Source organism: Thermobia domestica, chromosome 12, assembly GCF_964235325.1.
Source record: "Thermobia domestica chromosome 12, izTheDome1.hap1.1, whole genome shotgun sequence".
NCBI classification, from domain to species: domain Eukaryota; kingdom Metazoa; phylum Arthropoda; class Insecta; order Zygentoma; family Lepismatidae; genus Thermobia; species Thermobia domestica.
The window spans coordinates 117,346,617-117,360,498 of record NC_137465.1 but is presented as its reverse complement, the minus strand read 5'-3'; the positions used below and the strand labels follow the sequence as shown (position 1 = coordinate 117,360,498).

The following is a 13,882-nucleotide window of genomic DNA, read 5'->3' as shown; positions in this document are numbered from 1 at the left end:
CGAATTCGGATCCTCGTCTAGAAATGCAAATTGCACTATGTGGCAACGTTGCAGATATAGAATCATAGAGTGGAATTACCAATCCATTAAATAGTTATCTCGATTTTTTCCAAATGGCAGTTAGAGTCAAGATCCGTTGACCAATCGATGTAACTGCTTCATGGATTCATAGAGCAATACTAATGGTTTCAAGTTATCTGTGATGTTGCATACATTGAAATTTTGATTCCCCATAGCGGTTGAAGGAAGCCCCGGAGAGTGTGCCATTATATAATATTTTCGCTTTATTTTGGTCTGAAGAATGGCGCTCTGTGTTCCGTGATATAACATTTTTCAAGTATATGAGCACTGAATTGTATGTATTACACGAGGAATAACTTTGCATGGGGCACAGACTAGGAAGATTATCGTTCAGTTGGAGTTGTTTCATCTTATTTTGGTGTCCTCTCTGATGATATATCCAATCCAAGTTGTGGTTTGAGATTGGCATATACAAGCGTTGAAAACTTATATTTTAAAACTCTTTCTTGTTGAAAAATAAATAAGCAAATAAAGAAATAAACAAAATTCTTCTATAATATATGCATAAATGTGAGTGAAATATTATCCGATGACAGAAAGAAGTACTCATATACGATATTTTGGATAAGATTAAACAAAATATGGATTAGAAGAAATTAACAATGTCTTTCATAATTTACGTTTATTACAATTGTCAATTATTAAAACACCGATGTAGTTTTTACTCAGAAGCACAAAAACTTATATAATCTTCACATCCCCACACTTTCTCTACAACGGAATACAGGTACCTTTCATCGTCTCTCATTAAAAATGTGTTGTTAGCAATAATGGCAGTGTTCAACGAAGATCAACCCATATTTTGATTCCAATATTTCTATTACGTATAGAAAAAATATACATACAGGAAATGGAATATGGTACTACATAATAAATTTATAAGTTAACACTGTTTCCTTATTTTTATTTATAAAATATTGTTTTCTTGGAAGTCTGTTCTCTCCCTGATTCTTTGATTCTTTACATGTAAACAGATTAAGTGTATTTATTGGCTCATTATCTTCTGTGACATGTCTTGCAGCATTTGACCTTAAAGTACCAGGTTTCACATAAGTGTTTCACTGACTGACACAGCCATGGCTCCAGCTTATCACGACACTCAGACTGGTTACCTGGAAATAAAAAAAAAAAAAAATATTCATATGTAGTGATGGACAGTGCTATGAATAGACATAAAACCAAATAATCAGGAAAGTAATATTTATTTTTCTCTGTCTTCGGTTCTCGATATCTACATATATACCATATTTTCTATTTGTTTTCGTTAACTCATACTGTTTCTCTCATGTTTTCTCTTTACATATAAAGCATTAATAAACCATAACAATTACGAGATTACGAATGAGAATTTTCAGGAAGCACAGAGGAGATTCCTCACATCAAAATAAGACAAAATGTTCATATGGACCTATGGCGAAAAGTCCATAGTTTCAGAGCTAGGGCTGTCCAAAATCCAACCAAAAAAAGCTAAATTTCAGCAGGCTCTATTTCGAATTCCAGAAAATGTAGATGATGGTCGTTATCAACGTAAAGGAAACCATGCATACACAATCCAAAAATATATATTTCGTAAATTTTCAATAGGTATACAAGGTGTAATTATGAGATATGCTCTAAATAGAGTTTTCAATATACTCTGATTTCAAGGGGGGTCCAAAGTTAGCAGAAGGTAAGCGCTGACAACAATGGACATCCGATTCTTCGGAGAGAAGTCGGAAGTGTTAGGAACCGGCAGCTCCATGTTCTTTTGTGTTCGGAATTATGTCTGATGCGATGTATTTCGTCGCAGTATATCTCTCGTTTTCTTTACTTATAATCGTGAAAGAAAACATTGCTGCATGCGTTTCCCGAGTACGAAAAACCGTGCTGCTGACACTCCTTAACACTTCCGACTTCCCTCCGAAGAATCGGATGTCCATTGTTGTCAGCGCTTACCTTCTGCCAACTTAGGACTCTCCTTGAAATCAGGATATATTAAAAACTATTTAGAGCATACCTGAGAATTACACCCTGAAGAAAATACCCTGTATATCTATTGAAAACTTACGAAATATGTATTTTTGGATTGCGTATGCATGGCTTCCTGTACGCTAATAAGGACCACATCCATAGTTTCTTGAATTCGAAATAGGTCGTGTTGAAATTTGGCTTTTTCGGGATTTTGGACAGCCCTAGCTCTGAAACTATGGACTTTTCACCATAGGTCCATATGAACATTTTGTCTTATTTTGATGTGAGGAATCTCCTCTTACAGTTTGTCGGTATAGTTCATTAACACCCTGCTTTTGTGTGCAGCAATTTGCAGAGCAAATTTAAAATTTCATTCGTAAGATAATGAAAAGCAAAGTAGACTTCAAGTAATATTAATCATATTTTAAGAAGTACTAATTTTGTCATCCTACAGGTTGCCTAAAATGGTAGCTGGTACACCCATGAATCCTTTTAAGTGCTGAATTTGAATCCCGTCAAGAAACAGAAAATTGGCATTACGCAGCACACGAAACAAACCTTCGTTTTCAACTATACACAAGTTTTGATTTCCTCATTCATATTTTAACCAAATGCTGCTTACAAGCGAAGTTCATGAGAACGCACTCGTCTACAGAGAAAATAAGCATGCCATTTGAAGGACCAATTCATGCTGATTACAGCAAGCTAATAACATTCCTATACCGTTGAGAACTCTTCGAAAGATTAAACTTGGAAGTTAATATGCGCATTTAAATGCGTAAAATACAACATTATTAGCTACGAATATTGATATATGAATTGAAATCTATCGGAGGTAACAAAAAGAAACTGTTTTGCAATAAGTAATGGGTTTGTTGTTAAAATTAATCAAAATATGTTCACAATAATAATAGGTAGAAATGAAAATCGATCACTGTTGTTCTTCTGTTCTATGAAAAAATGACGCAGGCGAAATACTTCTTTGCACGAAGAACATTTTATATGTGTAATTGCGTTCCATCCGTCAAGGGAACACAAAGCGAAGAAGAAATTCGACAGGTAATTCAAAAGGTATATAATTTGTTCGGTAACCTGCTTTGTGGAACACAAACTGATACAATCCAATGTATCGCAATGATCAGAACTGATTCATTAGCATGGATACGAATTTTATTTGATTGTTTCGTTGGTACATCATAACGTCCGGATGAAGAAGTCCATGCTATGTACAAATCTCCTGCCATAATCTTTGATTTGTCGGAATCCAAACACATTAAATGGTTGTACAAATCGTATGCAAATCGCGCCATTAATGTTGAATCTCTCGAAAAGTTCCCAACCGTACAGAAATTTTATTAGCTTGTTGTAATCAGCATGACTTAGTCTGTCAAATGTCACGCTTAGTTTTTCTGCACGCGAGTGCTTTCTCCACAATTTCCCTTGTCAGATCCAATTTTCAAGTGTAAAGCGAGTACTTCTTTCACCGTCAGTAAAAATAAGATGCGTAGCAAAAGTATTTAGAGTATCCGAGCGACTGAAGTCGTACTAAATTGTAATTTCGTGCAGCAATATTGGCTGGGTCATTAATATGGGTACAAACATAAGTTGACTCAAATGCAATAGCTACTCCATAGTTATGTTACTGAAGAATATCCGATGGAAAAATATTTTTTACAATCTTTTCGTGGAAGACAATACTGTGTAGATTTGTGCTGCACTTTAGCGAGTTCTTGAACACGATACAGAGATTTTAATACACTGCGAAAGTCATTAAGGGCCTTGACATAAAAAAATCAAAATATTTCTCCTATACTATGAGAGAATCGCATTATATATATACCAAATTCAACCCAGTACAACCACGAACTTGGAATGCATAATAATGATTTAGTCTGTTAAATACGTACTTAAAAAGACAAGTATTTGAAAGGATATTAATTTCAATACTTATGTTCCACTATTGTTTTCGGAACAAGGTTTTTTCGTCTCAACATGGTTTAGTATTAACATTATTCTGTAAATAAATGCTATTTTGATGTACCATATAAAGCCTAAAATGCTGAAAGGGTGCAAAGAAAAGTATACAACACAACCAAAGTTAAGATTCCATTAGATAAAACTAAATAACACTACAACATTGGCAAAAACAAAGATCAACGGGAGTATGGAGATGGAGAATGAGAATAACCTATGTCAACGAGACAGGAACCTTCTAACAGTTATGAACACACCATACCTTAATTTTAGTTTCACTTGAAGCCCAGCAAAAACGGTGAGACAAGCTGGAATAAGATTCAATGCCGAGGAGATGATGAACGAAATGCTTAAGTCAGCATGGAAGAAACTATAGACAGCAGCACGAATTTAACACGCTATTCACGGCGCGGCAAACAATATCGCACTTCATATATATTATTTTATGGAACATAATTTATAATTGCGTTACGAAATGATCTCACCAACATAAATGCAAAAATTAAGCATCTCAGACGAAATTCTGTAAGATCATGTGTTTCCGTGTATATGGAATATGTTTTTGTGTGGTCCATGGAAACTGTTAAACAAGACAGGCTACCTAATCAAAAGAAAAAAATGCATGCTTGTTATTGTCATTATAATAAAGTATTCCAGAGCTGTCCATTCAATTTATATATTGAAGAAAGGAGAGTAATACCAAATGAAACCCGCATGACAATTTTTGGTACAGTATGATTGGTCTTTCAATGAAACCACGCTAAATTGATATTTAACACCAAAGAATTATACAAGTTATACAAGTAGCATACACCGTATACCGGTTTAAAGTAATTTTTATATATGATATAATAGCTTTACACCACACATTTCTGAAACAACAAAGAGCTACAATAAAAAATGAATTGTGCAAAGATGTAAGACATATAAAACTAAAGATAATGGGCGAACATGAACTTGTATTTATCCTAAGAACATTACCAATCCAAACACACAACACTTACATAAGGATATAAGAAATATATTTTAATATATATGTTAATTATATAAATCACACAAATAAAATACAAATGCATGCAAATTTGAAAATTAGTGTGTGATAGGAGTAACGGAAAACTATACAAATATGAAACTACTAACAGTAAAGTATGTTACTTTATACATAACAATTACATTACATGATAGTGGATGAAACCAATATTTATTACCACTAGCTCCACTGTATTGCTGACATGGTGTAGACTGACATGTCTGTCTTCGCGGCGGTCTTTCTGTAACTATACAACCTCCAATTGCTTCCCCAGTTTCTTCGTCTTCACAACGAACATCTCTCCTCATATGCCCTGAGCCGCATGTCACACTACATGGACCCCATTCACCTAAAAATATATATTTTATCAATACCCAAAAATATGATTTCAGTTAACGTGTGAATTCACCCTGCAGAAATATTTTCATCCAACACATTAAATTTGATAATTAAAATTCATTCCATGTTTATCACTTACAAATATTATTTATAAACAAAATTACGTGGTATTGAGTCCTAATTTTTGAGGAAGGTAATATACTCTTTCACTTAAGAAAATGGTGACAAACTAGTGGTATAGTTTTGTAGCACTGACTCTAATTATCCGTAATTTATTATTATATTCAGAAGATCCAATACTATGGTAATTTGTATATGCTCCTATTCGCCTTGCCTGAGTTTTTACTATTGTAGAACTTATTCACTATTATATATATATATATATATTAAGTGTTTGTGGTGCTGTAGTGGGATAGTAATCTTGTGGGATTTTGTTTCACACGTTACTTTAAAAACATATAATAGGCTGAGTGCAATTAAACAAAAAACTTTGTATTGGGTCGGCATTATTCATCATTTGGTTTCATTGCATGAAATAAATATAACATGCTTTCCCCCCTTTTCATATTTATTTAGTTTCCCTATGTTTCTACCATTAACATTCACTTAGTTTCATCAGATAGCCTTCTGAGCCTAAGTCTCTTAGTTCCCGCTGAATTACCAAAATACATATACAAATACACGCAAGACAAATGGGCCTTGAAATATTATGCTTTCCACTAGAACCAAATATTTTCAGACAATCGAAAGTTTACCAAAACTAGTTTCAAATTATTAATAAAATATTGTCTTAATCTCTGTTTCGGACGATAACATTTTCAAAAATCGATTTTCTTCACATGAATACATCGCACTTTGGTATCAGTTCTAATCCTACCTTCAGTCGCCGAGAAACAGATTACACTCAGCACTACAAACTCTATCATAGGATACTTAAGTTCTATTGCATTAAGCTATAGGTTTTTACTCAAATTTCGAACAATTAATCTAAAGTCTGTATTGTTTTTATACTATCAGTTCCATATAAATAAAATGTTTATATCATTGGATTATGTTTGTTTATATTAAAGTTTTAAATATAATGCTACATATTAGAGAATAATTATGAAGGTTTACTTCTATTAGGAATCTTTTTCAATATATATGTTGTTCTTCGAACAAAATAAGAAACTTAGCAAAGAACTTACAAGAAGAATAAGAACAACAACAGCAAGGCTATTATTTTCTTACCAGTTACCCAGTGCACACACCGTTTCTGCTGACAATTTTCTATCGTATTAGGCTTTGCATCTTCATCGCATTTATCCACTTCAGGACATACGATCTCTCGACTACGCTGACCGATCCCACACGAAGCTGAACACGGTGACCATTCAGATACAATCCAATCTAAGCAAGGTTCCTGAAAAGTAAAATAAGCGTATAGCATGTAGTCTCATAATCCCTGTCACATCATGTTAAGTTAATGTTAGGGTATTTATCCTGATATGTATTTATTGCTTTGTTTAATATATATGTAAGGAAATTTTCAAGACGGAATTAAAATGAAATTTTTAGTTTCACACCACACGATTATCGCCTTTGGGAGACGGAAGGAATTGAAAGTCTTTACTGCCCTTGATATATATTAAACAAAGTATATATATATATATATATATATATATATATATATATATATATATATATATATATATATATATATATATATATATATATAATCTTGGACGTATATGTAGAATGGCATGGGAATTTGTCATTCTACACGTGTTCCGTACTTACGAATTATTATTTCTGAATTCCTAACACTCAACTAACTTCACGTGACAAGGAATCAAGAAATAAGTATTAGTTAAAATGTATTGATGCTGTGCTGCATAGTGATCAGCACATTTCCATTGGACTAATGCAGTTACTTCTAACTGTGTTTATGAAGAATTTGTATTTGTTAGAGTTATGAAGTTTAAATTCACTTTTCATTTACAGGTTTCGCCTAGTTTATGATTATCTACGCCATAAGTACCACAAAATTATTTATCTCAAATGTTCTTTTCCTATTTGAAATCCACATATCTCTTTCGGAAATAAAATATTAACAAAATCTCTTAAAAACAGAAAAGATAGTAGCCAAATTCATGATTACTCATTGTGCAATAAGTTGATCGGATTCAAACCAGACAACCTTTATTAAACAAACTAACATTTGCACATCATATAACAACAGACTCCTGTAAGTTAATGTCGGTCTATAACTTATATCTAAGTATATTTTTTGTGCTTTCTGTTCGAAAATGCTACTAATATAAATAACTTCATGCAATAATGCTTCATTGTTCTTTTGTATGAAAATTTCGATTGTATATATGTAGTCAAACAGTATCAAAAAAAAACAGATTATGTCTAATGATACACGGTTAATGATGGAACGGAGCAGCAAAGTCTGTTATAACTATATTATTTAAAATAAATATTTGTTCTCGGGAACAGACTTCATGATGATGGTAGTTAAATTTACTAAGCTGACTTTCTATTTGAATTCTACATTCATAAATCATTTTTAATCGAATTAGTTTAAGGTCACATATGAACATAACTCTTCTGATTTCATAATAGAAAAACATCCATACCTACTTAAGATTCCACCAAGATTACCGAATGTCTACTGAAGGAGGTTCCTGATAAGAAAATACAGTCTTGTAGACAATTGATTAAATATTGATTAACCAAGTATGTAGTTTTGAAAAGCCAAAACAAAACTATTTCTAAGTAGGCCTAAGCTTCTAAATATGTTTCCAACCATGAGTGAGAAAGGATTAAAACAAATGGAAGAGTAAAAGCACGGACTCTACGAAGTGTTTCTATATATGAAGCGTTGGATGGCAAAGTGGCCTAACTCAATTTTTTAAAAATGAGATTAACACATTTCCGTGAACTTGAAACCATAACCTGTTGAATGACAAACTAGCGTAAGTCTCAATATTTCAAAATGTCTCAAAAGTGACTTACGCCACTTTGCCATCCAACGCCTCATATAATGCCTTCAGCTAATAAGTTCTCATACTCTATATATTATTTATACTTATAATACCTTCAGTTAATGAGTTCTCCTATATTCGATTTCTAAATTCGCTAACATTTAAGTAAGAAATTTAATCAATTACTATATTAGAAAGGCCTATACCAAGTATATTTAGACTAACGTTTGATTTTGTCCTTGCTTTTTGAACTGGTCCCATACCAGATAGAATATGAGTAACTTACTTCAATTATTGAATTAGAAAACCGAACACCTGGTGTAATTAGCCAATTTATTGATTCTTGTTTAATAATTCGCCCAAAGCAAGGAGAATTGATAAGTGAATACTTTTGTCAACTAAATTGAAAACGCAAACAAATGCAGTATTAAAATCCGGTCTTAATGTTTCTGTAGGCAGTCCTAACCTCAGATATTGTGTAAGTAAATTGATCAATCATGAACAGAAAAAACACATATTCGTTGTTTTTATACAAGATCATGACTTAAGACATATTTTTTCAAATAGGAATTAAAAACGTGGACTGTAGTCTAAGTGATTTAATCAGTTGTTAGTGTAGTATTTACTTTTGATATCATATTTACTTTTGTTGGTGGTATTTAGGAAAAATGTTGATTGAACTTAATTTTTCTGTAATTGCCATTAGCATAAAAGAGCTGGACCAATCAGAAGCACAAACAAATAAGCCGATTTATTAGTTATTCATAAACTAATTTAATATCTAAGTGTTTTCTAAATGATTTAGCGCGTCATAAAACATTAAAATGAAGTATATGATATATTTAAATAATGTCTTCATGTAAATCACTTTTCCGCAAAGTCCTAAACCTAGTTATTTTCAAAGAAAATATTGAATACATCGCTTGGTTGTAAATAAACAGAAATCACATTTTTAAATAATATATATATTGATTTAATCTTTGTTTCTGAAATTATCTTCAACCTAGCTAGCTCCTAAATATGTTTCCAATTATTGGAGTAGGAAAGGGTATATGACAATAGAGAATGTTGTGATTTAGTATAAGTTTTTACAGCCAGGGTGCGTAAAATAAATAAAATCATAAGTATATATAATATTTTCTTAAATTTTGGACTTAAATAATATTCTTTCATTCCTGTACTCAGACTTAATACTTAGTTTGTCATTAAATTGAATGAATTTTAGTTATTGACTGCATAAAGATAAAGTTGTGTTTTAATTAAGAGAGTCGGAAGTAAGGGATATTTGATTGAAAGGTATAGGTGGACATTATACTTTAATAAGTCTCCATAATGCAATAAAATTCCATGAATTGAAGCAAAATCATTAAATACTTCCAGACAAACAACAATCATATTGTGAGAATATTCTTTGTACAATCCAGAAACGAACAAAATTAATAAATATTGTTGCGGATATGGCCCGTCAAATACAACATACAGGAGTTTTTCGGCATTTACAACTGAGCAAACAAGATAACTGTGTTAGAATATCAATTGCTATTTCTCCAGGATATTATGGAAGTTGGTATCTGGGTTTGTACAAAAGAAGCTTTAACGTACAGGAAGATGTATACCTATCATAATTTCTCTTTGCAAGTACAACAATTTATGCTTCACTTATCACATGAATCTGAAAGTTGCTGATTGTTCTTCCTATAGCTATAAAGAACGAAAATACACTGAATATTACTGACCGCAAAGTATTTATACGCTATCTTCATAACTATAACATGTCCATTGAACTATAGTTCCAATCATAAATTATATCATAATGAGAGTTTTATATACTTAGGTTGGCATATAAAATATTAGAGAGGCGTCAGTTAACTGCACGCTAGAATGTACAAGACGAAATGGAAACTTGTTTGTTTGATAGTGGTTATTCGGATTTCAATTTCTCTTAACAGCATTAAAGCTATATGCGACGTGGATCTATAACTTAATGTGAAATAAGTCGTGTACTCCCGCCAGGAGTCAACTTGGATATCTCGCATTAAAGGCAATAATTTCCACCACATTGCCACGAGAAACCACCTTAACAGTGTTTCGCAAAGAATTACGAACGTTTCTTCGCCAAAATAATCGACAAGATTTACAACGTTAGGTATATTGTCTTTAAACTGGAAGGTATTATTTCTACTCGTGTCGGAATTTTAATCCACTAACCATGTTCATATTATCATCACATATATCATTAAAAATAATATACTATCAAAGATGCCTATTTTTCATTTGTGAGTCCTTTAAGTAGTAGTTTCTGATTTTACTTACCTTGTTACAAATTTCTGTCCGGTGAGGCATATTTTCCTGACATGTAGATACCTTTACTCTTACTCCAGTTTCATCTACACAGAAAACTTCTCTGGTTCTTCTACCACCGCTGCAATTTTTGGAACACTACAGAACAAAAAACAAAGAAAATAAATCAGTGGATTTTAGTTGATACCTTTCATAATTATATTTCTATTTCGTTTTTATTTTCAAAACTTCTACAGCTAGACCAGTGAATAAAAATGACTATATAGGTAGATAGATATAGATATACTTTTCTTTGGAACAAATATCCAAAATGTAAAGCCCACTTGGATCCTATCGAAAGCGAAACATCGTATTTTCCGATATGTAAATCTTTCCAACAGTTTCATTTCACGTAGTATTTACATTTTTGCTTTAGGAAAATACTCGTAACAGGTAAAAAAAAAAAAAAAAAAAAATCTACCACTTCTTAAATATGTTCCACAAAATACTCAGATTTTCAAGACGAAATATAAACAGTACAACTGTGACATACATAATTATTACTGAAAGAAAGTATAGTAAATAAGATTGAAAATATAGCTTTCAGGTTTTGTTCATTGTACTACACAGTGAGTAATTTTAATTTGTTACCAAGTCAATGTGTGTGTGTGTGTTTCCTAGATACCTATTCATTAATTTTAATTATTTAATAAGTAAATTCCTCCGATTTCAATTATGTAAACAGACTTTGGGGGAGATGGTTGAAATTCAGCTTGAATGCTGAAGAGACTATGCAAATTCTATAACCGGAAAGGAAATTGTTCTAAAATGGATGGAACATACTAAAAAAAATGCACGAAACATTAACATTAATGTCAATGGAAAATCAATGAAAAACAAATAATCCCTCCACTTATCTCAAAAAGTAAAACAGGGAGATGGTTGAAATTCAGCTTAAATATAGAGGAGATTATGCAAATTCTATATTCCTAAAGCATATTGTCCTAAAATGGATGGAACATAATCTAAAAAGCAAGAAACATTACATTAACGTCAATGAAAAATCAATCGATAACAAATAGTTCCCTCACTTATCTTAAAAACCAAAACAGGAAGGTAGTTGAAATTACGCTCAAATGTGGAAGACACTATGTAGTTTCTATATTCTCTAAAAGCAAGTTGTCCTAAAATGGATGGATCATAATCAAATAAGCACGAAACATTAACATTGATGTCAATGGAAAATCAATGAAGAACAAATAATTCCCCCAGTTATCTCAAACTTCAAATCAGAGAGATGGCTGAATATAGCTTAAATACAGAAGAGGCTATATAAATTATATTCCTACAGCAAATTGTCCTAAAATGGATGGATCATAATCAAAAAAGCACGCAACATTAACATTAATGCCAATGTAAAATCAATGGAAAACAAGTAATTTCTCCACTTATCTCAAAAACCTAAATATGGAGATAGCTAAAAATTAAACTAAATATAGAACAGACTTTACATATTCTACATTTAGAAAAGAAATTGTCCGAAAATGGATGGAACATAGTGAAAAAAATTACGAAACATGAAAAAGTGAAGTCAATGGAAAATCAGTGAAAAAATGAAGTCGTCCACATATCTCAAAAAACTATAAAAGGAGATGGCAAATAGAAAGCTTATTGCAAAGACATGGTGAAGAGGTTAGAAATTATGCATAGCATGTTAGGTAAATATGGATATAACATTGTCAAAAGTCAAGTTATTTGAATAAAATCAATAATAATAATAAAGTATATGTATCTTCCTCGAATAACCCAGGACGCCCCACGTGAAGGTAACGTGCTTGAAATATCTCACATCTTGATTTGGAATCTCCAGACTCGATTTATCACGCAACGTGATTTTTGACCTGATCACGTGACAATCTGGTGCTTATAGCAAACCGGATAAGCCCTTTGCAATGAATATTGCAGTTATCTAAAACGGCAATAGCTCACTCGTAACAACTGACTGATCCTGTCTGTCAAAAGGTCGGAAAACTCATAGTAACTTACAGTTAGCACTAAATTTTTGATTGTAGATCTAAGTTGAATGGTTGAAAAAATAAAATTTTATATGTAATTTTGAAATGACTCCAAGGTTATAATTAAAACAGCAAATGTGCGCACGAATAATTCCTATTTAGATTTTCTGCATTAAGACAGAAGTTAAACATAGAGAAAATAATACATCATATAATTAACTATGGATTCCAAACGCCTTAGTCATATATTGGCAAAAGTGCAAGTACATAAATCATTGTGGAACTCGACTTTTTTAACTCAACAACTCAAAGTAGCAGTACCTATTGGCAGTGTTGTTGGCTGGCATCTCTATACAAGGTTGAAGTTCCAGTTTCTGATCCCAGGTGACTTCTGTAGTCCAATTGGTTACCTTTACTAGTGATTGAATTCTCTGAGTTCTATGACAATCTATACATGTACTCTAACGAAGTGTGGTCGGTGCACACTAGTAACGAAAGTTTTTTCCAACTCGGTGAGAACCGTTTTCAACACCAGTTTCAGGCAAACAGTAAAAGAACCCCGATTCAGATTAAATCCATATATTGGCGTTGGTATACGTCCTGTTCCACTTGCTGTGTACCGTCAATCACAGTATTTCTTCTAGTTTGGGTGTTGCTTGTTGATGCACTTTCCCATGGTGATTCTTCCTGTATGTTACAATACCTTACCTTGGTATTCGCTTTCCCAACGCGTATTGAATACTGTATCGAAATTGTTGCAAGAAGCAGTTATCAAAATTCGCTAACTGATTGAAAGAGAGTAGGTTGAGAACCGTCGCGAAAAATTGACTCCAGCTTACTAGGCATAATTGTAAACTTGCTAAAACGTCTCTACTTTCATTGTGTTAATCTTGAGAGGCAAAAAGAATAAAAATTGATACCACATGAGAACACCGTAATCATTCTAGGACATCTCCTTATGAAATTGTATTTTTAAAAGGAGACACTTAATTTCAATCACATCTATGTTTTTGTTTATTCTTTGTAGCAATATCAACATAGTATACTACGAAACAAATAGCATGAACAAACAAGTAGAAATCTCAAATTACGACGTCTTTGTAAACACAGTATGATCTAAATAATTAGCTTAGTATTATGAATTACCTTACATTTTCCTTATTAATTTACTTCCTTATTTCCTTATACTTTATCTTATACAGAAGTACTCAGAAAGGAATTAAAACTCTTACCATATTATT

General features: G+C 32.2%; 1 protein-coding gene across 2 annotated transcripts in view; it reads right to left on the bottom strand.

Moving 5' to 3' along the window:
• Positions 1-681: 681 nt before the first annotated feature.
• LOC145666602 (A disintegrin and metalloproteinase with thrombospondin motifs 7-like) overlaps positions 682-13,882 on the bottom strand; it is a 347,276-nt gene continuing 334,075 nt past the window's right edge. The window contains exons 20-23 of one of the 2 annotated variants that reach the window (XM_081734009.1): positions 10,660-10,785; positions 6,605-6,776; positions 5,214-5,384; positions 682-1,193 (exon numbers count right to left, since the gene is read on the bottom strand). In XM_081734009.1, the coding sequence (XP_081590135.1) occupies positions 1,078-1,193; positions 5,214-5,384; positions 6,605-6,776; positions 10,660-10,785 (585 nt within the window). In that variant the 3' untranslated portion in view covers positions 682-1,077. Of the gene's footprint in view, positions 1,194-5,213; positions 5,385-6,604; positions 6,777-10,659; positions 10,786-13,882 lie in introns of those variants that run through there. The other variant, XM_081734010.1, reaches the window with a different exon arrangement.